Consider the following 24,513-nt stretch of genomic DNA (forward strand, 5'->3'; position numbering starts at 1 on the left):
CTATTGATGAGGAGCTTTGAGGGACGGTTGAATGAGAAAGTGGCTCCGAGTGTCCTGGAAACACTAAAGCCCCACTCTGAGGGTAGCTCCGGGCCCAGGGGCTGAGAGGAAGGGGTTCTGACCATCCAACTCGCCCCCAGGTAGCTGGGCTTCCACTCACCGGCTCCACCGCGCTGGCATAAGTCCGACGGCCAGTCGGGATAAAGGAGGCAGAACGAAACAATAGTGGGCATCTGCAAGAGAAAAGGAAGCCATGAGTACAGGACTGACCTTGTTCCTGGGGCAGAAGCAACTAGACAGACCCTCCGCCACCACTGGCTGGAAGCAGGACTGAGCGTCTCTCCAGCCCAGGCTCCTGGAGACAGCTTGCTGGTACAACTGAGAAAGAGGCCCTCTTTCCACCAGGGTTGCTAGGCTGATAGAAAGTGAGCCAGCATTTGCTATGGCTATGTTTGCCACTCTCTAGGAAGAGTCTTCCTGAGAATAAAGCCAATTTAGAAGCTACTTTTGTTGGGTAGGCTCTGCCAAACCTTGACCGTCTGGTGCCCCACTCCAATAAAGTTCCATTTTCTGCTTTTCAAGGTACATAGATAGGTAATGTTTCAGGTGAATTCAAGTGTGAACTATTCTTGCGTTAATATAGTTTTGGTAAAGCCTTCCGCAATTTCAGTGTCTTAATCCCCAGAGGGCTAAGCTTCCTGATAGTTATTTCAATCAAACTTTTTATTTTGAAATAATTGTAGATTCACATGCAGTTAAGAAATAATACAGAGAGATGCCGGGCACCTCTTACCTAATTTCCCCTAAGAGTAGCATCTTGTGAAACTATATTGCAATATCACAACCAGGCCACTGACACTGATACAATAAAAATACAGAACATTTCCATCACCACAAGGATCCTTCATGTTACCCTTTTATAGCCACGCCTACTTTCTTCCCACCCCACACCATCTTTAACCACAAATCTGTTCCCTTTCTCTATAATTTTAGCATTTCAAGAATGTTATGTAAATGGAATCATACAGTGTGTATCCTTTAGGGACTGGCTTTTTCATTCAACATAATTCTCTGAAGATTCATCCATATTGTTGCGTATTGACAGTTTGCTCCTGTTTGTTGCCAGGTAGTGCTCCATGGTACAGGGGCACCACAGTTTGCTTAACTATTTACCTATTGAAGGACATCGGAGTTGTTTGCAGTTTGGGCATATTACGAATAAAGCTGCTTGAACATTCCTACATAGGTTTTTGCACAAACGTTAAGTATTCATTTATCTTGGATAAACGTCCAGAGTTGTAATTGCTGGGTCATATGGTAGTTGCATGTTTAGTTTCTTAAGAAACTGACAAACTGTTTATGAAAGTGACTACTGCAGTCTACATTCCCACTAGCAATGTCTGAGTGACCCAGTTTCCCCATATCCTTGCTGGCGTCACTATTTTCTAGTTTAGCCACGCTGAAAACTGTAACATGATATTTTGCTGTGGTTTTAATTGGCATTTCCCTAATGGCTAATGATGCTGATCATCTTTTCATGTTTATCTGCCACCTGCCTCAGTCTGTCTGGGCTGCTATAACAAAATACCATAGACTGGGTGGCTTATAAACAACAGAAATATATTCCTTACAGTTCTAGAAGCTGGGCGTTGAAGAACAAAGTGCCAGCAGACTGTGTTTGGTGAAGGCCCACTTTCTTCATAGACAGAAGTCTTCTGACTGCAACCTCACATGGCAGAGGGGTGGGGAGTCTCTCTCAGATCTCTTTTACAAGGGCACTAATCCCATTCATGAGGGCTCCACCTTCATGAACTAATCACCTCCCAGCGCCCCTACCTCCTAGTACCAATACCTTGGGGGTTAAGATTTCAACAAAGGAATTTGAGAACACAAATATTCAGACCATAGCACCATATGTTTGGTGAAATGTCTCTTTGTGTCTTTCGCCCATATTCTTGTGAATTGTTTGTTCTTCTAAACCATGGAGTGTTGAGAGTTCTTCAGATGTCCTAGCCGCTAGTCCTTTGTTACATAAGTGGTATGCAAAACTTTTCTTCTAGTCTATAACTTGCTGTTTTATCCTCTGTAACAGGGTCTACTGCAGGGAAAAGTGTTTCACTTAGACTCGGAGTCGGGTGACCAGTTCTAACTCAGCTCCTGCCAGCAACCAACAATTACGCTGGGGGAAATTACATCTGCTTTCAGGATCTCGGTGTCCTCATCTACAATCACCCATGCAACCCTTGGGACAATGGAGGAATTTTTAAATGCCCAATGTAGTTAGTGATAGAGCTGGAACTGAAACCAGGGCTAAGAGATTCCGGAGTCTAAACTCTTAACCACTAAATAAAGTCTAATTTTTTCCTTTTATGGGGCATGCTTTTGGTGTCAAGTCTCAGAGTTCTTTGCCCCGAGAACCCAAAGATTTTCTTCTATGTTCTTTCTAAAAGTTTTACAGTTTTGACTGGGCTCGGTAGCTTACACCTGTAATCCCAGCACTTTGGGAGGCTGAGGTGGGCAGATTGCTTGAGCTCAGGAGTTTGAGACCAGCCTGGGCAACACAGCAAAACCCCATGTCTACAAAACATACTAAAATTAGGCATGGTGGCTCATGCCTGTAAGTCCCAGCTACTTGGGAGGCTGAGGCAGGAGGATCACCTGAGCCTGGGAGGTGGAGGTTGTAATAAGCTGAGTTTGTGCCACTGCACTCCAGCCTGGGCAACAGAGGGAGATCGTCTCTCAGGAAAAAAAAAAAAAAAAACAAAAACCTTTTATAGCATTATATTTTATATCTTAAGTCTATGATCCATTTTGAGTTAATTTTTGTGTAAGATGTCAGACGTAGGTCTAAGTTTTGTGTCCATTTGCTCCACTACCATTTTTTGAAAATGTTATCTTTCCTCCATTGATTTGCTTTTCCACTTTTGTCAAAAACTGGTTGGGCATATTTGGGTGGGCGTATTTCTGGATTTTCTATTCTATTTCACTGATACATGTGCTGCTACCTCATTTTTCTTCTTCAAAATTGTTTTAGCTATTCTATTTCCTTTGCCTTTCCACATAAATTTTAGAGTAATCTTGTCTTTATCTATAAAAATATGACTGGGATTTTTATAGAAAGTACACTAAACCAATTTGGGGAAAGTTAGTGTCTTTACTTTGTTGACTCTTCCAATTCCTGAGTACAGTATGGGTTTCCATTTATATAGATCTTTGATTTCTTTCATCAGTGTTGTGTTGTTTTCAGCATTTGAATCCCATACATGCGACCAGGCATGGTGGCTCACAACTGTAATCCTAGCACTTTGGGAGGCCAAAGCAGGTGGATCACCTGAGATCAGGAGGTCGAGACCAGCCTGGCCAACATGGTGAAACTCTATCTCTACTAAAAATACAAAAACATAGCCGGGCATGGTGGACATGGTTGGGGGTTGCCTATAATCCCAGCTCCTCAGGAGGCTGGGGCAGGAGAATCGTTTGAACCCAGGAGGCAGAGGTTGCAGTAAGCCAAGATCGCGCCATTGCACCCCAGTCTAGACAGCAAGAGAGAAACTCTGTGTCAAAACACACAAACAAAACAAAACAAAACACGAATCCTACACATGCTTTGTTATGTGTAACATGCCTTGTTACACCTAAGTATTTTTCTTTTTTTGAGCAACTACAAATGGTATTGTCCCCTCCGTCCTGCCCTGACGATATTTACTCTACTCTGACTCAGCTCTGTGCTGCCCACCTACCACCCAGGCCCCTCAACCTAACCAAGTTACTTCTCCGCCCATCCAGAAGATTCAGAATTCCCTTTGACAACCTTTCTTTCTCCTCAAGTGAGCCAGGAGCTTGACTAATGCCCCACCTTTCCTAAAATTTGAGAACAAAACCTTTGTAAAAGTATTTTAACTTCCTATGAGATGATTTTCTCCTCTATAAAAAAACCTCCAGAAATCTCTAAAAGCCGTATTTGAGACAGCTCTTGCCATTTTTATGAATCACTCACTGAAAAAACAATTACAGCCAGTCACCTTCTTTCACAAGCCCTTCAACAAAGCCACGCTCCATCCCCACCCAGATGGCAGTGGCCTCCTTCTGATGGGGCATTCCAAACTCTTCTCACAAGGTGTCCTCAGGTAGGTGGAGCCCCAGCTCCAAGTGACGCCTATGTATCTCTCAGAAATGAATTCAAGCAAATGCTGCTAAAAGCCAGGCCAGGAGCTGTGAATCCCAGCACTTTGGGAGGGTGAGGCAGGTGGATCACTTGAAATCTGGAGTTTAAGACCAGCCGGCAAACATGGCAAAAACCGGTCTCTACTAAAAATACAAAAAATGAGCTGGGTGTTATGGCGCATGCCTGTAGTCCCAGCTACTCAGGAGGCTGAGGCGGAAGAATTGCTTGAACCTGGGAGGCAGAGGTTGCACTGAGCCGAGACGGTGCCACATTGCATGGGCAATGGAGTCTCAGCCTAAATGCACATTCTTCTAAAAACACTATTGGCATAGAAAATATCAAGGATGTAGCTCCTGGGACTTTGAATTTAATCTAACCTTCAATTTCACTTCCCACAAATATAACAGAAGGAAAAAGGCATTTCTTGTTTATTCCTTGCTCAGACTGCAAAAGAGTAAAATGTGGCATCAGAGCCCACTGAATCCCCTGGGAAAAGGCAATTCCAGATGCTCCAAAGAAGAACAGCTGCTTGTCTAATTTGTACTTATGTAATGCTTCCTTGAAATCACACAAACGAGTTAGTGAAGTCTTGGGACATTTCAGTGAACTGATTTCAAGCATAACATTTGAAAAGAGCAGTTATCCAGGTGACTAATGAGACACATAAAATAAAATACCTCCTGGCACGACGGGCTGAGAAGGGCACTGCTTCACTGCCGCAGGCTTCTTGCCACACGAAACCCAAACTGAGAGACATTATACAACATAACCAGCCAGAGTGTCAAGGTCATGAGCGAAAAAGACGGATGACCTGCCCCCAGTAGGAAGAAACTAAAAAGACATGATACCTCTGTGTCATGTGGGATTCGGGATTAGATCCTGGACCAAAAAAAGGTCCGTCAGGAGCCACTTGGCAACACTGGAATAAGGTGTGTAGACTAGTTAGTGGTATTCTCTCAATGGTAATTTCCTGATTTCGATCATTGCAGTATGATTGTGTAAGATGTTACCATTTAGGGAAGTTAGCTGAAGGGGATCCAGAAACCCTTTGCAACGATTTTTGCAACTTTTGTGTTTAAGTCTAAAGTTACTTCAAATAACAAGGGTTTTAAGAAGTGGTATGACCAGGCAGGGTGGCTCACGCCTGTAATCCCAGCACTTTGGGAGGCTGAGGCAGGTGGATCATTTGAGGTCAGGAGTTCAAGACCAGCCTGGCCAACATGGTGAGACCCTGTCTCTACTAAAAATACAAAAATTAGCTGGACGTGCTGGTGTGTGCCTGTAATCCCAGCTACCCAAGAGGCTGAGGTGGGAGAATCACTTGAGCCCAGGAGGTGGAGGTTGCACTGAGCCAAGATCGTTCCAATGTACCCCAGCCTGGATGACAGAGCAAGACACCATCAAAAAAAAAAGAAAGAAAGAAAGAAAGAAGCAGTTATGAAAGATATTCCTTTTTGCCCTGTGAACCCTGGGAAGAAATGTCTTCCCAGGACACCTCAGAGTTTCCTCTGCTAGGAGACATAGGTATTGAGAGACATCTTTGAGAATCAGGCCTCATTACCGCCTGTATCGACCATGTGTGAAAAGCTCTGCTTGCCCAGAAAGTGTCACCCTCAAGGCCACCACCACCTCTAGTTGCTTACCTTGCTCCATTTTCTCTATCACAGGCACGTAGGGTTTTTCCTGGGAGCCATGACAGGGGTCTGGATAGGCGGGTGGCCAGCATGGTAGCGACAAGTGGTAGAATGGCCCACTTCCTCCCGTCGTTCTGAAACACAAAACGCACCCTCAGCATTACCTTGTTGCCTTCGGGGCTTTAATGAGGAGCAGTCATGTTTCTTTCAGGTTGTGAAAGTGAAACTGGGCTGGGTCGGTTCCACTCAGGTCCAGTCCTGGTACCAGGTAGTCTGCTCTGGTTGCTCTCTTAAGCTGCAGCCTCATGATGGAAACAGTCAAGAGCCAGGGTGTCTGGAAGCCTGGGTTCTGGCTCTAGCTGTGCCACTAACGCCCTGGGCAACCTTGGGCAAGTCATCACCCATTCATAATGTGAGCAAGTTGGCCCAGATCACTGATCCTCAAACCCGCAAACCACTGGGAGACTCAGGGACCTAACCCCTCAGGGATCTGACTCAGCAAATCCTATTCCTCTAAGTTGGTGAGACACCCACCTGTGATGCCCCAAGGCATCAACTTCATTCCCGAGGTGCCCACCTGCCTCTATAGGCAGCTTGTCCTCATGCCACATAGCATTTGACTTAGCTCTTCACCTCCTTCCCCCATCCCAACAAACAAGGGGCCTATGTCTCTGAGGCTGAATTCATCAGTAATTCACTATAGCATGGAGTTTGGAGCTGCCAAATAAGAGACTCTTGTAATTAAAACACACACATGACTTCCCCTTTCCCTCCCCATTTAAGATTAAATCAACCTTATTGCAACAAGGCCAAGAATCTCTGTTGCCTTACGGTAACACCGTAAGGCTACCAGGCACCACCACTCTTCTGCATTGACTGCTGATCAGCATGTGCATGCCTTGCCCTCCTGTGGTTAACAGTGATTCCTTCACGCCTAAGGGAAGGAAGGTGGGCTGGTAAATAGGTTCTGGCCTCTCCTTTGCCTACCTGGATGTAATCTGTCATACTGTTCCCAGTAATAAGGTACTGCCTGGGGAGCTCCTCCCCGGCCTGTTTGCTGCCACCCCAAACCCGACTGATCACCTGCCACCTAGGCCCAAAGGTCAGCAGCAAGTGTTAACCAAGTAACTACTGAAAAGCAGGCAAGAATCTCTGGTTTATAGTATCTTTCCGGAACTACAGTAAACACTCGCTTGTACTCCTGCCCCTATTTGCCACACTCATTTGCAGCACTGCAGCCTGAGAAACCTTTTTATTGATTGATTGATTGAGACAGAGTCTGTCTCCCAGGCTGGAGTGCAATGGCGCCATCTCGGCTCACTGCAACCTCCGTCTCCTGGGTTCAAGCAATTCTCCTGCCTCAGCCTCCAAGTAGCTGGGACTGCAGGCGCCCACCACCACGCCCGGCTAATTTTTTTCTATTATTTTAGTAGATACAGGATTTCACCATGTTGGCCAGGATGGTCTCGATTTCTTGACCTTGTGATCCACCCACCTCAGCCTCCCAAAGTGCTGGGATTACAGGTATGAGCCACCGCGCCCAGCCGAGTCAGGCTCTGCGACTTCCTTGTTTAAAGCCAACTTTCCATGCCTGCCGGGGCTGGCCTCTACCTCCGTGGAGGCCTCTAGCTCACTGAGCCGCCCTCCTCTTTGCTCACTGCACTGCAGCCAGCACTGACCCTGAGAGCTCCTCACCTACGCTAGGTTGTCTCCTGCCTGAGTCCTGGCTCCTGCTCTGCCCTCTTCCTGGATGCTGAGTCCTCTGACTCCCTTACCAAAGTGGCTCCCATGCAACACACAGCTTGGTCTCTGTAAGATCACTCTCATAGCAACTACCTTTATCCAAAATTATCTTGTTTATTTACTTTTTCTTCCTCTAATAGATCATAAGCTCAGTGACGCCAGGAGCCCCCTGTCCACCTGGTTCACCACCAAATCCTCAGTGCCTAGAACGAGCCTGACGCAAAGGAGGCACTCTGAGTCCCTGGGGTGTGGAGAGGAGCTGAGTGGGCTCCCGCAGGGCAGACTGGAGGTGAAAAGTCGGCCCGTGGCCACAAAAGAAGTTTCCACAGTAAGCACCTTGCAGAGCAGCAGAATGGAGCCCAGACTGGCTTTTTATGGTTTTATGGAAGGCACAGGCCCATGTTGGCTCAGACTTTTTGATGAGGTACCCCCTCCCAACATCTAAGTACTGACCGGCTCACTGAGCACACACATCTCTACCTCCTCCAGCCAAGACCCAGGACCAGAGTCTGAGGTCACCATCACTGGGAGACTTCCAATTCAGTCGTCTATAATTAAAGTCTTTTCCACCCCTTAGCTCAATGCCTGTGGTAGAAAATGCTTTAATATGATCTCCAAATAGAGAGCTGCTTTCCATTTGCTTTCCTTAAAGTCAGCAATATTTAAAAGTACTAAAGTCAAAATAGTTAAAAGTGCATAAAAACTCAGTCCCTTGAACAATGCACTATTCTCAATGTAGTCTGTTACATGCATGTTTCTGAAACCTGTAGCTATTTCCACTGCAGGGCTCCCAAGGACTCCTCAGGGTTGCTGTTTGTCATCTTAATGTTTTGTGCCAGGCTTTATTCTCTGTAAATATTAAGTTCTCAAACTTCAAATACCACTCTCTTGCCTTTTAGTTTGGGAACAGAAATGGCTGTGGGAGATGGGTTGCTCAGTCTCCTCAGCCTTGAGAGTCAAGGAATTAGTTGCCCCCAAGGTGACTGAGCACAGGGGGCTTGACTCCCAGGGACCAAACTCATAAGATACTGTCACAAAATCAAGATGCTCACATATCAACCTGTAATCTTGGAGACATTTTTCTAATGCTAGAAACAGTTGGGCCTTCTCTCAAGGGCACACCCTCCCCACTGTCAAGGTGTAACACATGGAAAGCACTCCTACTCCAGAAAAAAAGAAAACTGCATGCATCCTTGCCTCCATGCTGGGCTCACTATGTTCCATTCTGACAAGACTCTTGCAGAGGTCTGTTAAATGTACATTTTTGGTGCTACAAAAGAAGTAGCACCAACCCATACAGCACCAACCAAAATACATAGGTTGCTTCCGAATCTCAGCTATTGTAAAAAGTACTGGAACAAACATGGGAGTGCAGATATCTCTTCGATAGACTGATTTCCTTCCTTTTGGGTACATACCTAGCAGGGCGATTGCTGGATCATATGGTAACTCTATTTTTAGTTTTAGGAGGAACCTCCAAACTGTTCTCGGTAGTGGTTGTACTAATTCACATTCCCACCAACAGTGTATGAGGCGTAGAACATGACCATTAATTCTCAGTTTTGACCTATAGTCTAAGAATGGCTCAATATAGACCTTATAATGACAACAGGAACATGTGCTTCCCCCATTCCACTCCTCATCTGTCCTTCCCCAAGACTAAGTGTTAACAGAGCTGTCAAAAATGCCGTAATTATAACTGCCAGATCAAGCAGGCTTCCTCTCGCTCGAAGAACAGAGCTTGCCTACCAAATTAAAGGCAAGCCACTAAATGAGGGAGTCTCCAGACTCTGTACTTGGTCTATTCTCACCACCATGACATGTAGTCATAGCTTTAAATATTATTCACATGCTGCCAACTCCCAAAGGTTGATCTCCAACCCAGCCTTCTCCCCTAAACTCAGACTTATGTAAACAACTGCCCATCCAAATCCCCACTTGAATGTTTACTAGGTATCTCAAATGTAACCTGTCCAAAACTGAGCCTGTGCTATTGTCCCGCAGACCTGTTCCCCTTAATCTTCCTCATTCTTGACTCCTCTTTCTTGCACACGCCACAGCCCAGCACTCAGCAAATCCTATTGATGCTACCTTCACAATGTATCTAGGGTCCTCTGCTACCAGCCTAGTCTAAGCCTTCATCCCTTGTTGCTTGGATTATTGGAATGGCCTCCCAACTACACTCTCGTTCCAGTGTAGTTCCTTCAGATTCTGCTCAGCACAGCCTGCAGGATCGTGCGGAACATAAATCAGATCATGTCATGCCTGCACCAAACTCCTGCCAGAGTAAAAGCCAAAATCTAGAGTTTGCCTACAAGGCCCTTCATGTTCTGGGTCCCCATTGCCTCTCTGACCTCTGCTACCTTATTCACTGTACTTTGGTCACACTGGCTTTCTTGCTGTCCTTGGAACATGGCAAGCCAGCTCCTGCTTTAGGGCCTTTGTCCTTACTGTTCATTCTACCTTGAACACTCTTCCCCACATAACCACAGGGCTCATTCACTTCAGTCCTTTACTAAAATGTTCACTAAGACATCCTCTGGCCACCCCATCTATCCCACCCCAACCCTGACTTTATCAATAATCCTTCTCTGCTTCCATTTTTTCCTCCTCCTTGCCACTTTATTACATTATAGCATTCTACATGTTGTACACATTTATCCTGTTTGTTGTCATTCAGTCTCAGGATGCAAGCTCTTTGAGAAGAGGAATTTTTGTCTGTTTTGTTCACTGTTGTATCTCCAACATGTACATCAGTGCCCTGCACGCAACAGAAACATAATATTTATTTATTTATTGAGACAGAATCTCATTCTGTCACCCAGGTTGGAGTGACAGAATATAAATAATTAATATTTATTTATTTATTTATTTATTGAGACAGAATCTCATTCTGTCACCCAGGTTGGAGTGCAGTGGTGCAATCTCGGCTCACTGCAACCTCCACCTCCTGGGGTTCAGGTGATCTTCCTGCCTCAGCCTCCCATGCTTGTAGCTGGGGTTACAAGCATGCGCCACCATGCCCAGCCAATTTTTGTATTTTTAGTAGAGACAGGGTTCCACCATGTTGGCCAGGCTGGTCTCAAACTCCTCACCTCAAATGATCTGCCCACCTCAGCCTCCCAAAGTGCTGAGATTACAGGTGTGAGCCACGGCGCCTAGCCAGTGCATAATTAAATGAATTAAGAGAGTTTTAATAAAAGGAGTGCCATTGTCAGACTTACATTTTTAAAAAGATAACTCTCAGGTTATAATAACCTGAGGATGGACTAAAGAAGAAGCAGAAAGACCAGTTAGGAGCTGTGGCAGTAATCCAGGGCTACCATGTACAGTCATGAAGGATGTATACTGCACAACTCCAGTGAAATGTGAAAACTTCTTCCTTTAAATGAACAAAAAGGGTGCCAGCCCTGGTGAAAACCATGGAAGTGTTTAGAATTGGCAAGTCTGGCTTTATATTGAAGGTACAGTCCACCACCGTTTACCAACAGATTGAGTGTAGGATATGAAAGAAGGAAGAAACAAAGACATTTCCAAGGTGTTTCGTTTAGGTGTAAAAAATGACAGCAGTACAAATGATTAAGGAGCCTTTCTATTCACAAATGCTTACTGCATTTCAAATCAGGGTACACAAGCTGAGTCCTCACCTGGCTCCTCCAAACTGTATCTAAACTATACTTCTCTACTCATCAAATCGTTTGCTACATTATCCCTCAACAAGTCCTGTACTTTCCAATTTCTGAGGCTTGTTCATCCTATACCAAACTGATTGCATCTGACCAAGTCCTATCTGGTTCAAACAATTCTCCCAAGCTGCCTTTCCTAATCCCCTAATTCAAAAATCTTTTACCCAATCTCCTTCCTTCTGTGCCTCTATAGCAGCACCTACCTGGCCAGGGTTGTATTGAGGGATTTCTGTTTATAAACATTCGCAAGCCCCCATCCTACCACGAATCCCCACCTGGACTGTGAGCACCATACAGCCAGGACCCACATGTTCAATCACTGTCTTCTTGCTTCTCCCAATATCAACTGTGTGGTCCCTCACAGGAAGCAGAGGCTCTGTAAACGTGTATTGAGTGAATCCAAAAGTTTCACAAATTTCAAGGGTCAGCTTCCTCGCCGGCCAGGGATATACACGCCCTGTGCAGAGCCTGGCCCTAACGCCTCTCTGTAGCAAAGACATTCGCCAGGACATTTGCTGCGTCACAGAGGATCCTGGCAGCGCAACGCCTGTAGGCGGCCCTCCATAACGAAACATGTGCCTTATGCCTCTGTAACCCCTCAAAGTAGGAACTGCTGGGTGACTCTGCATCAGCTGACTACAGGCAGATTTCCAGGCTGACTGGCTGGAAAAAAAAAAGGTGAGTTCGACGCCACGCGCAGTCCCAAACCCTTCCCCAGAAAGGCGCAGCCGGGAGGCGGCCGCGCGCGGGACGCACGCCCAGGGCGCGTGGACCGCTCGGGACCGGTTCGAGCGCCGGGTCACACAGAGTGCGTATCAAGCGCGCTCCATCACCGAAGCAGAGCGCGAGAACGCCCGAGACCGCGGCGCAGCCAATCACAGAGCCGCGCTCCCCAACGGCCGGCTGGAGGGCGGGGAGCGAGGGGGCTCGGCCAGGGCCGCGCCTCCCATTGGTTGAGGCGGCACCGCCCAGACAAAGTCCCCAGGTGCTCGCGGGCTGGTGGGCCGCCTGGGCTCCAGCCCAGGCCAGTCCCAGGCCCACCACCACTCTGGCATCCCCAGCCTGCCCCCGCGGCTCCTCCTCCTTCCCCGGCCCTGCGACCCCTCTGGTCCTCTAGCAACCGTCGGCTCGGCCCTCCTCAGGCAGCTGGCCCGGCGGGCTGCCTGCGGTCCAGCCTTCTTCACCTGGGCGCTGCGGCGCGGAGGGAGCACTCCCCAAACGCAGGGAACGGAGCCTCGGGGAGGACGTAGGAGGAGGAGGAGGGACGGGGACAGGACCGGGAGATACGGTCGGAAAGGGGACAGGGACTAGAGTCCGGGGCTGGAAGGCAAGACACACGGCTTGGGTCTAGGCTGGCTCGGCCTTTGACTACGACGTGACCTTGAGATGGTTCCTTCCCTTCGTGGGGCCTGGGTCCCCTTCGGTAAACTTCGCCGGCAGGAAACAATGAGTCGTTTCACCTGGAGCTGCAGGGCCGCGTGTTTAACCCACAGCCTCCTCCTGCCTGGCACATTATTCCGAATAATAAATGCCAGATGATGCTGCCGGAGACGCCCACAGAGAAGCCGAGAGGGAGGTGCATGAGGACCCCCTGGGGTCTGGCCAGATGGTCCATCCTACCCTTACCCCGCTGCGGCCGCGCGCTTGGCCTGTAGGGAACGAGGCCCCCTTCCCCACCCGTATCCCGGCTGCCGGGCTAAGGGAACGCGCGAGGCCGAACCAAACCGAGCAGAGGGCGCCAAGGCATCCCGCCCCAGCTGCAGAGACGCGGACCCCTCCTCTTAAAAAAAACCAAATGGGCAGGGGCCTCCTCTGCGGAGGGCTGGCCGATGCGTTCGCCTTCACCCGGCGCCGCGCAGGTGCCCGCGCTCCTGCCAGGAGAGCTGAGTGGGGGCGCTGCCGCCGGGTCCTTCTGGAAGCCCCTCCACCCGCACTCAGGGCCTGCAGCCTCGGCCACCCGGAAGTGCCTGCTCACTTAACGCGCGCTGGAGCTGCGCTGGGCGGGGCCCAGGGCGGCGTGGCTGTCAGGGGGGCCCCCCGAGACGCTTCCTACATCCTGGGCTCCCGGCCTGGCCCTCCTCCCGCCAAAGGTGCCCGGATCACTAGGCGCACGGTGTGGCCGTCTAGCCCCGAAGCCGGACTCCAGATTTCCCCGCCGCCTCTTGCTCCGGGACTGCGTGGCAGGGGCAAGGACCGGAGAGGAGGAGCCAGGTGCTGTGCGTGTTACTGTCTTTAGCGCTCATTAGGGTTGGTTGGTTTTAAAATTTCTTTTGATCCGATAAATGTATTTAGAGGCCGGGCGCTGTGGCTCATGCTTGTAATCCCAGCACGTTGGGAGACCGAGGTGGGTGGATCACTGGAGATCAGGAGTTCGAGACCAGCCTGGCCAACATGGTGAAACCCCGTCTCTACTAAAAATACAAAAATTACCTGGGCGTGGTGGCGCGCCTGTAAGCCCAACTACTCGGGAGAGTGAAGCCGGAGAATCTCTTGAACCCGAGAGGCGGAGGTTGCAGTGAGCTGAGATCGCGCCACTGCACTCCAGCCTGAGCGACAGAGCGAGACGATGTCTCAAAAAAAAAAAAAAAAATTTTTTTTGGAAGATTTTCTCCTTAGGGTTTTTAAAAATAATTTAAGAATAGCAGTTTCCCAGAGTTTTAATAATAAGGACAACCGAGGGAATCGACCACAGATAAGGGTTTCCTCCCAACTCCGACCCACCGCCCCACCCGCCCTACGGCCCTGCGCCATGACACCTCAGTTTCCAGAATGAGAAACAGGCTGAAGAGATAAGGTACCAGGACACATTAGTGGCGGAGCTATGTGAAAGGAAAATAAATCTTGGGGCCCCCAAATCACTAAGTTAAAGGGAAAAATCAAGCTGGGAACTGCTTAGGGCAAACCTGCCTCCCATTCTGTTCAAAATTACCCCCTGCTTACTGACATAAATGCATATCTGATTGCCCTCTTTGGAAAGCCTAATCAGAAACTCAAAAGAATGCAACCATTTGTCTCTTATCTGCCTATGACCTGGGATCCCCCTCCCTGCTTCAGCTGTCCCACCTTTCCAGACTGAGCCAATGTTCATCTTACATATGTTGATTGATGTCTCCTGTCTCCCCAAAATGTATAAAACCAAGCTGTGTCTGACCACCTTGGGCGCAAGTCAGAACCTCCTGAGGCTGCCTCACTGGTGTGCATTCTTAACTTTGGCAAAATAAACTTCCTAAATTGACCTGGCTCAGATTTTGGGGGTTAACAACTATGTTTAAGTACAGAGAAGGAAGGAATGAAGAGAATGAAAGAAACTCACAAATTCAGGAAGATGAAAACTGGAGGGAAGTACTGGCTTGATGGAGATTTAAAGAAAACTGTAGGCGGGGCATGGTGGCTCACACCTGTAATCCCAGCACTGTGAGAAGCTGAGGAAGGGCAGATCACTTGAGGCCAGGAGTTCAAGACCAGCCTGGCCAATGTGGCAAAACCCTACCAGTCATGGTGGCACATCTCTGTAATCCCAGCTACTTGGGAGGCTGAGGCAGGAGAATTGCTTGAGCCTGGGAGGCGGAGGTTGCAGTGAGCTGAGATGGTGCCACTGCACTCCAGCCTGGGCAACAGAGGGAGACTCTGTCTCAAAATAAAGAACAAACAAAAGTCTTGGCCCCGTCCGTCCATTCTATGAGCTTCCGGAGGGCTAAGGCTGTCTTCTTTATCGCCAACTTTTGGCACAAACAGCCTGGAAGACTGGGAGAATCACGAAGGGAGGATGCACTTGGTTTTCTGTGTCCATTTCACAGACACACTCAAGCCTGGATTTGCTGCAGTGATGGTGTTTCAGAACATTAGGCATATAGTACCATGGGGTTAAAAATAAATCACTATAATGAAATTACACCTTGAGGCTTATGCTTTGCTAGAAAAGCAGTTAAAGGAAGAATTAATCTTTCTACCAAGGAAAAACCATAGATCCTGACTCTGAGAATTGAACAGAATTATAGTTCTATTTGCAGAAGACCGAAGACATTTGACCTCTCTGAGGTTGTATTACACACCTCCCGTGTCTGGCCTTACATCTTCCCAGTCCAGCTTTGCTGTGGCATCCAGCTGTGAACAGGTGTAACCTGAGAGCACCTTGCCTCAGCTGTTCCTGATATTCCTCTGCTACTCTGGCACTGCAGCCTAGGACCCTTGCAGGAATCTGCTGCCCACTCTGACACATGAGTAAACCTGGAAGTGCAAAGGAACACCTCAAGGGACAAACATTGACCAAAGGGCAGACAGAAGCTCCTGGAAAAATACTCCATTATTCCATTCTTCTGGTGAGCAATTTTGAGACATGTTCTATCCAGCTCCTAAAATGATAGCATTCTGTTTGCCCATAGTAGTGACCAACTTGATCAACTCACGAATACATCCTTCTCTTTCCCTCCTTCCCTATTTGGCTCTTCCAAGCCCTCCCCTCCAATTCCTTGGGATTTTTTTATGTAGCTTTAAAATGATTCCAAACACTTTCAGTTTGCTGTGAGAGTGACACTGTTTTACTGTGAATAGAACATGAAGTGGACTCTCCCTACCCAAGGAAATGTTATGTCACACTTTATCAGACCCCACATGTGAGCTACTGACCTCAACTACTGGACTCCAAAACACATATAAACCCAAGATTTTGATAGACACTTGGAGAGCTTAGGATGTGGCCAGGCCGCTCTCTGTAAGCCTTGAAGCTGTTTTTGAAGCTCTGTCTCACAACACTGGCACCTCTCTCTAGCATCAAGGGATCCCGTTTATCTTCGTGGATCTCCATTGTATTGGTCAAGCTGTCCCTCCTGAGACGCTCTCCTGGAAAGTTGTGCCTCAGACTCTGATTGGACTTTCCATCTGCAAAAGCCTGCTTTCCATCCTAAGTGAGCAACTGAACCACCCAGGCTGTCGGGTAGCAGTGCAATCTCAGCTCACTGAAACCTCTGCCTCCTGGGTTCAAGTGATTCTCCTGCCTCAGCTTCCTGAGCAGTGGGGACAGGCACCTGCCACCACACCCAGCTAATTTTTGTATTTTTAGTAGAGACGGGGTTTCATGTTGGCCAGGCTGGTCTCAAACTCCTGACCTCAGATGATCCACCCGTATGGGTCTCCCAAAGTGCTAGGATTACAGGCATGAGCTGCGGTACCTGGCCTCAACTGAACTTTAATAATTGGACTCTAAATGAAATTGGAACTCACTCATTATGTGATTAATGTACCAGGTCTGTTGAGTGTATCCCCTGTGAGATTTGTTCTCATTATTTTCCCCCTTTTTAAGAATTGTGAAAAAGAAAGACCTCTTTGTATGTCAATAAACTGTGTGATTCATGAAATCATACTTTGATCTTCTCCTTATCTTAACCATCCAAAATAGATTCATTCCCCAAATAAACTACTTGTACACAGGTCGTTGCTCAGGCTCTGCTGTTTGGGGGATCCCAGGTTAAGCCAATGGTAACCCAAAAGAGGCATCTCAGCTTACCTTTCCCAACCCTGCTAAGGAGGAATTGATTGGTTTGGTTTGTGCTTTTTCTCCTTTATTTCCCAAATGCCCTGCCCTTTTTAGGGCACCATGAGTAAACTCTGACATAGAAAGTAGTAAGAGACTCCCAGGACAAAGGGCCAGCTGAAGGGTTGAGACTGGGTTAAGGGGTCAGACAAAGCATTCTCAGCCCCAACTTAAACTTTCCCCTTGTTCTATCATTCTGGTTGTTGACTTTGGAACTGGAGAAACGTTCAGCTGTGAGGCTGAACACACAGTCTGTGGAAATCAGGATGCTCCCTACACAGCACATACCAAGATTCTGCCACCCTCACTCTACTTTAAAGCAGTTCCTCTCTGTTCAGGTACCAGGTCTCAGGCCAGGGTCCTCAGCATTTAGCACACTCCCCTCAACCCAGGAGGGTATGGTTGCAAATTACCAAGCTAGTTTTGGGAGGGAAACAGTCCTTAGAGCCTGCCTTCAAGGAGAGTGCGAAAGGAAAGTATCTTGGACCCCCAAAATCACTAAGCTAAAGGGCAAAGTCAAACTGGGAACTGCTTAGGGCAAACTGCCTCCCATTCCATTCAGTCACCCCTCTGCTCACTGAGAGGGCCAAACCAATGTTCATTTTACATACGTTGATGGATGGCTCCTGTCTCCCTAAAATGCATGAAACCAAGCTGTGTTCTGACCACCTTGGGCACATATTGTCAGGACCTCTTGAGGCTACGTCACGGGTGTGCATCCTCAACCTTGGCAAAATAAACTTTCTAAATTAACTGAGAACTGTCTCAGATTTTGGGAGTTCACATTTTGGTAACTGTGGAGGGATTCTGAGTGGAGATGCCCCTGACCTTTGATAAAATCTACCGGTGCTTAGTACCAGCATGAGCTAACCTTATGGCTCAAACCAATAGGATGACTTGCTGAGGTCTGGGAACACCCTTTCCAGAGAAACCCTGATCTCTGGTCAAGACCTAGAGTTTATTTTGCTGTACAACTCCCCCCTACTACCAACCTTCTTTCTGAATTTGCTTCCAACATGGAAGGCAAGATTTCCTGTTTCCATTACATAGAAGGAAGATGACTCCTTTAGGGAGTCTGAGCTCACTCCCAGCAAGGAAGATGAATTCGAGTTTTTCCTGCTTCTAGGATGGCAAAAGGCAGTCTTCAGCCTGAGACCCATCTCTAGGTAAGTAGCTGAATTGGGGTTTCGTCTTGGCTAAAGTTTAACATCAGCTGGTCTTAATTTCTTCTTACCACGAGAGCGCTCAGCGAGCATATCATTGGACTTTTGGTTGTTTGTTCTACCTGAGTTGGTCAAATCCGAGTGAGAATTCAAATTATGGTTAACAAAGCCTCTCTAATCTGGCCAAAATTTCTCACAGCTGCAAAAGAAAAAAAAATGCACTTGGTTTTTGTGTTTGCTTTCTGTCTTTAAAAAACTAAAACAAATGTTCTTTCATTTACTTTTCTTCCACACTACTTCTTTCCCCTTTGCCATCCGCAGTACCAAAAAAATCTAGAGAAGGCTTCTAATGACTTGAACCCCTTTAAAGAATTCAGTATAGGCCGGGCACAGCGCTTCATGCCTGTAATTCCAGTACTTTGGAAGGGCAAAGCGGGCAGATCACTTGAGGTCGGGAGTTCGAGACCAGCCTGACCAGCATGGAGAAATCCTGTCTCTACTAAAAATATAAAATTAGCCAGGCATGGTAGTGCATGCCTGTACTCCCAGCTACTAAGGAGGCTGAGGCAGGAGAATTGCTTGAACCCGGGAGGCAGAGGTTATGGTGAGCCAAGATCGTGCCATTGCACTCCAGCTTGGGCAACAAGAGCGAGACTCCAGTTCAAAAAAAAAAAAAAGAACAAAGAATTCAGAACAATGGGGGCACTCACTCCTTTTGGAGTGTTCTGTTTTCTTTGTGAAGTGTCGAGAGTCATGGGTGGCTTCTTCTTAGGTCTAAAGCTCTGTTTTCCCATATTCCATGACCTGACCTCTTTGGCTTTATGGGTACCAGAGATGACCTTGCACTGTGAGAGGATTTGACCTTGGAACATATAATGGCAGACAAGTGTTATAAAGTTACAGATGGCTTAGCCCAGTTTTTAGGAAGTGGTCTTAGCTGGGTTGTTTTCTTTTCTCTCCTAGGAATTGTTGTTTAAGAATCCTAATTCTAGTTCAGAGATGCATTCTGAAGGGTCTTCTCTATTTTTTCTCCCAAAAGTAATCCCAATTTGGTTTGTCTGTGTGCATTTGTGAGGAACTGAAATGTTGTTTTCATAGGTAAATGAGAGACTGAGATTTTTCAGCTCTGTAGAGAAAATGCATTTGTTCCTCCCAGCCGAAAGGCACCCCTGGGTGACCAGGGACCTCGTGGGAGTTTCTGGGGAGTTGACCCCTGTGACATGCATTGGCCCTGCAGGGAAGTCCCCAGCAAAAATTAAGTTTAAAAATGGCTCATTCAGGAAATGCATATAAGGGCATTTTGAGCCCTCTCTGGGGTCATAAACCTCTGGAGAGAGAAACTGAGATGCCTAAGAGGGTGAAAACGACTCAGTGATGACACACTGTGGAGTGCTGCCCACAAGCAACTCACATCAATCCACCACTCAAAAACCCTAGGCCACAGCTCACTTCTTCCTTTTAAGAAAAAAAAAAAGTGGAAACAAATAATCTGAGGATGAGGAGAAAACAAAGACAATGGCCCCTTTTTGAGCATCCTGTTGGTTTTATGGCACTTCTACTTGCCAGAGTAAGATGGAAGTAATACAGTCTTTGTGCAAATTTATATTAAGGAAAAAAGAGCCCTAAAGTCAACCTGCAAAAAACTCTAGAATTCCTAGTCCCCTTTTCTTCTATTTTCTTTTCTGCCTGTTTTAAATCTGCTATTATTTTTCTACTGAGATAAAACCTCTGTTTGGATCTAACAGTTTTTTGGGGTTTTTTTGCAAGCTGGTATATTTGTATTTATCTCATGGCTAAAGTACTGGAGTGAGAGTTACAGAATCTGTGTGTGTATATGTGTGTATATACATATGTATATATTTGAAGGCCTTTATAATAGACTTCAATAATTTTATTTTCAATTGTTAATTAAATTCATTTTAATTTCCTTCTAGCTCACCAGACTTTCACTTTGTACCTTACGATGTAAATTTTACTGGCTGATTTTTACCTGAGTTGTTTCCCTTAATATGCAAATGTAGGGCTATTTTGCTGACAACTACCTAGGATAAGGTAGGAAAAAAGGTGGTCTTTATGAACCTATAAGATATATTTCAGGTGGGCAGAGTGGCTTATGCCTGTAATCCCAACACTTTGGGAGGCCAAAGCAGGCATATTGCCTAAGGTCAGGCGTTGGAAACTAGCCTGGCCAACACGATGAAACATCATCTCTTAAAATTACACAAACTAGCCGGGTGTGGTGGTGCACGCCTGTAATCCAAGCTACTGAGGAGGCTGAGGTAGGAGAATTGCTTGAACCTGGGAAATGGAGCTCGCAGTGAGCCAAGACCATTCCACTGCACTCCAGACTGGGTGACAGAGCAAGATTTTGTCTCAAAAGAAAAAAAAAATTTCTTCTATAGGCATGCCTAATATGTGTATATTTATGTGTTGTATACACAATGTTTCACCACTAAAATTGTATTTAAAAAGCTTGAATTAATTGGCTTAAAAAATAAAAGCACTTAAGTCAAATATAAAAAAGACAAGTCAAATACTTTTTCAAGTTCATGTGACTTAAGTAAAATCTTTAATAAATAAGTTGGCTCAAAAATTATTGGTAAAATAATATTAGAAATGTCTTAAGAATTTACCAGCATACATTTTTGTTTGCATTTACTAATCAAGCAATTTAATGCCTACCCCTGCCAAATACCATAAGGTGTCAAAATTTGGCATAGGGGTTACAAAACTATAATCCCAGACCAAAACAGAATAATCTTTGCTTATGTAATCTTTAATAAATAAGACATTGATATTAGTTTAATAAAAAGAGCTACATCTTAAATTTAGTAAGATTACCATAACTTCTAATCTTGTGTCTTTAAGCAGTCTAGTTCACAGGCAGTGAGGTTTGTTACTGTCTTTGTTTCAAAGCTAAACTACAAACTAAGTTCCTCCCAAAGTTAGTTCAGCCTATGCCCAGGAATGAACAAGGACAATTTGGAGGTTAAAAGCAAGATGGAGTCAGTTAGGTCAACTCATTCGGTCTCTGTTATAATTTTGCACTGGTGGTGTCATAACTTTAAATGATGACTATCACAGTTTTCATAAATAATCTAAAACCATTAAAGTAATTAGGAAAATGTAATAGGATAAATATTTGTAGACAAACTCATCATAATTTAGAATCTAAAATTAGATTAAATTAGGTAATAGATATTTCATTATATGGGTATTTTCCAATAAAAATATATTCGTAGGAAAGCATTATTTTATTTTATTTGTTGAGACAGAGTCTTGTACTGTCACCTGGGCTGGAGTGCAATGGTGCGATCTCAGCTTACTGCATCCTTTGCCTCCCAGGTTCAAGTGATTCTCCTGCCTCAGCCTCCTGAATAACTGGGATTATAGGCATGCACTACCACACCCAGCTAATTTTTTTTTTTTTTTTTTTTACAAAATAAACAACATGGAGGGTTTCTCCGTGTTGGTCAGGCTGGTCTCGAACTCCCAACCTAAGGTGATCTGCCTGCCTTGGCCTCCCAAAGTGCTGGGATTACAGGCATGAGCCACCTCACCTGGCCGAAGTATGTCATTTTTAAAAAGATGGACAATTTTTCTCTAATTCAAATCTTATTTAAAAGCCTGGTATAAAACAAGATAAAAAGAACCAGTAAATAAAAGAGATTTAAAGAAAGTTATGGCCAGGCACAGTTGCTCACACCTGTAATCTTCACTTTGGGAGGCTGAAGCAGGCGGATCACTTGAGGTCAGGAGTTTGAGACCAGCCTGGCCAACATGGTGAAATTCCATCTCTACTAAAAATACAAAAATTAGCCAGGCGTGGTGGTGGGCATCAGTAATTACAGCTACTTGGGCGGTTGAGGCAGGAAAATTGCTTGAATCCAGGAGACGGAGGTTGCAGTAAGCCGAGATCTTGCCACTGTACTCCAGCCTGTGTGACAGAGTGAGATTTTTTTCTCATAAAATAAAAAATAAAATAAAGTTATAAAAATAAAAGGTTTTTTGGGTAAAAAAGCTTAAAGAGAAATACTTTCATATAAGAAAGAATCTTGTATGGTAAATTTAATCCTAGAGTAAAATGACTTTAAGAGAGAGGGATGTTCAGGACAAACCAGAAAGTTCAAGCATGTCGTGAGCAGTCTGTGTAAGTCAAAATAAGAGGATTTATTTTTTTAAAAACCTATTATATGATCAAGTTGTCATATTGTTATTAAGTTTTGGTTTGCTTAGGAAAACATCTGAGATTAAAATTTTTTTAAGTTAAGGTTATTACACCCATGTATCTCTCTGTATGTGCTTTGAAAGTACTTGTGACATTGAGTTATAGGGCTTTGACTCCTGGGTCTAAAAGACACACGTGGTGTCTTTTAAACACTTTAATTGAGGTCAGTGTTTAAACTTTAAACACTGACCTCAATTAAAGCCCCATCTTCAGTCCCAGTAGAAGATGCCAATCAAAATAAACTTCATTCCTGAAACGCAGGGCCAGAAATTAAAGTTATTCAACTTCTCAAGCCCCAGGGTCTATCTCAGGAGACGTGGGAAGGTGAGATTATAAGGACCAATGTTGAGAAATAAAATAAGTTCAGTTTCTCTATCAATTAATCATTAATGTCAAAGGCACACTGATGCAAGACCACCATATGGGGCCATGTCAAATTAACAAGGTGTTCATGAAGCGTTTACTGACTTATAAAGGTTATAAAAGGCTTATGGAAGTTATAGCTTACGGTCCACATTAAAATTTTATAGATTGTTTATAAAATTTTTGAAAACAAATTTAATTGGCTTCCTGCTGTTTTTACTAGGGTTTATTGTTTGGAATATTAACTCTCTTCTCTCAAAGAGAAGGTTTTTGCTTTTTTAAAAAAACCCTTGAGTTATCACTTTCATCAAATGAATGACTTATTTTACAACAACCTGTGATATCAAGTGTTTTAGACCTTTGATATTTAATAAACTTTCCAAAATCAAATTGAAATTATGTCTTTTTCTGATCAAATTAATCCTTTAACGTATTAGGTTTCCTAAAGTCCAAAATGACATAATTTGGCTTATTTGGTATGAAAATTATATAGGAAATGTCAAATATTAAATGGTGTTTCGTTTTCTTTTGGCTGTATTTATATAAATATGTTATTGGTATGTGTTCCATAATTACAGGAAACTCCTATAATATTGATATGACTTAGTGTACGTTATCAGTAATAATTATAATTGTTATGTTAAATTATTGTTGCCACAGAGATAACAAGTTTCTTTGTCAGTTGTGTCTTTGACTGTGGCTGTCCTAAAACATTTTGTTATCCACAAACAATTGTCTTGTTTTGGTCCTCCTTAGAAAGTGGTTTTAAAATCACCTGTAGAACTCTAACAGGTGTTCCTAAATGCAGGTTTCTGATAACTTTGGAGATTGCGACATTAGAATAGAGAAAACAACTTTCAGGACTCTCATGGAGAACTGAAATATTCATGAATATCAGAACAAAAGTTAACTGCGTGAACTGAACTAATAAAAGACTAAATCTTTTTAACTTTTTGCTTAAAATGTTGCTGATCCTTTGTTTTTCAGAAACAAGAAAACAACTGTTAACCTATCTACAGCTTTTAACAATTGAGTGAAGTATACTTCTATGAACAAAATTTTGAGCATATTTGTTTCTCTCTACCTGATTTCTCCAGGATTTGGGAACTATTTGTGAGTATTCTTAACTTATGACAATACAGTTATCTGTGTAAGTGCAATAAGAATCTGTTTTCATTTGTAACAGGACACAATTGGAGAAACTGGTTATTTTAGTAAGGTTTTGACTGGAATGGTGTGCTTTCCTTTAAGGATCCATACTTAACTATGGAGCCAATAAAAGCCCGTTAGATAAACTGGCCTCATACTTTTGTCTACACAGTCACTGTACAGAGTTCCTGACTCATGGTAAGTAAAGTATGTCACTTTCTGACAGGACCAGGAGCCCCAAGTTTATCTTGGAACCTCAAGAGGAAAGGATCACCCAACTCATAGGTACTTGATGGCACAAATCCATGGTTGGACTCAGCTTTAAAAAACGTCTCATCTGAGATTCCTTCTATGGAATCTCAAAAAGTTCCATCAAAGCCAATTTAAAAGCCTATTTAAAAAATAATTATTCTTGTTGTACTCTATACAAATAATTAGGACAAGTATAATAAAGCACACCAGTTCTACCATTATTTGTCTTTAGTTAAAATGGGAAAGTGGAGATTGAAAAATTTTGATTCAAAACTATAGTACAGCTATTGTTAGATTCTAGCCTTGCCTAATGTTTTTTGATTTTTATTATTTTCTACAGTTTGAACCAAATTCTAATTTTTCTTGGCTCCAAGTCTTCAGAGTAAGTTTTGTTACTTTGTTTTCAATTTTTTTCTTCTTTCTTTCCAATTTTTTCTAATTTGGAGTCAATGAAAACTAAGCTGTGCTTTCATAAAGCCCTGCAAACTGAAGCTAGACAAACTTCAGAAGAAAATAACAGCAATTATATATATATATATATATGTATATATATTTATATATGTATATATATATGTATATATATATATATATATATATATA

General features: G+C 44.6%; 1 protein-coding gene, 1 long non-coding RNA gene and 1 pseudogene across 5 annotated transcripts in view; 2 read left to right on the forward strand and 1 right to left on the reverse strand.

Moving 5' to 3' along the window:
* BDH1 (3-hydroxybutyrate dehydrogenase 1) overlaps positions 1-24,513 on the reverse strand; it is a 53,666-nt gene that overhangs the window by 22,757 nt on the left and 6,396 nt on the right. Inside the window, exons 1-4 of one of the 4 annotated variants that reach the window (XM_032298194.1) lie at positions 13,016-13,094; positions 8,328-8,333; positions 5,809-5,930; positions 161-233 (exon numbers count right to left, since the gene is read on the reverse strand). In XM_032298194.1, coding sequence (XP_032154085.1) covers positions 161-233; positions 5,809-5,891 — 156 coding nt within the window. In that variant the 5' untranslated portion in view covers positions 5,892-5,930; positions 8,328-8,333; positions 13,016-13,094. Of the gene's footprint in view, positions 1-160; positions 234-5,808; positions 5,934-8,327; positions 8,334-12,298; positions 12,307-13,001; positions 13,241-24,513 lie in introns of those variants that run through there. The other 3 variants (XM_032298192.1, XM_032298193.1, XM_032298195.1) reach the window with 3 other exon arrangements.
* LOC116564818 lies at positions 12,076-13,522 on the forward strand (annotated as a pseudogene).
* Positions 16,298-24,513, forward strand: part of LOC116564819 — a 14,409-nt gene continuing 6,193 nt past the window's right edge. Inside the window, exons 1-2 of the long non-coding RNA XR_004275115.1 lie at positions 16,298-17,924; positions 23,500-23,625. This is a non-coding gene — a long non-coding RNA (uncharacterized LOC116564819). The remainder of the gene's footprint in view (positions 17,925-23,499; positions 23,626-24,513) is intronic.

Source organism: Sapajus apella, unplaced genomic scaffold, assembly GCF_009761245.1.
Source record: "Sapajus apella isolate SASKATOON/1434 unplaced genomic scaffold, GSC_monkey_1.0 scaffold38, whole genome shotgun sequence".
NCBI lineage: Eukaryota > Metazoa > Chordata > Mammalia > Primates > Cebidae > Sapajus > Sapajus apella.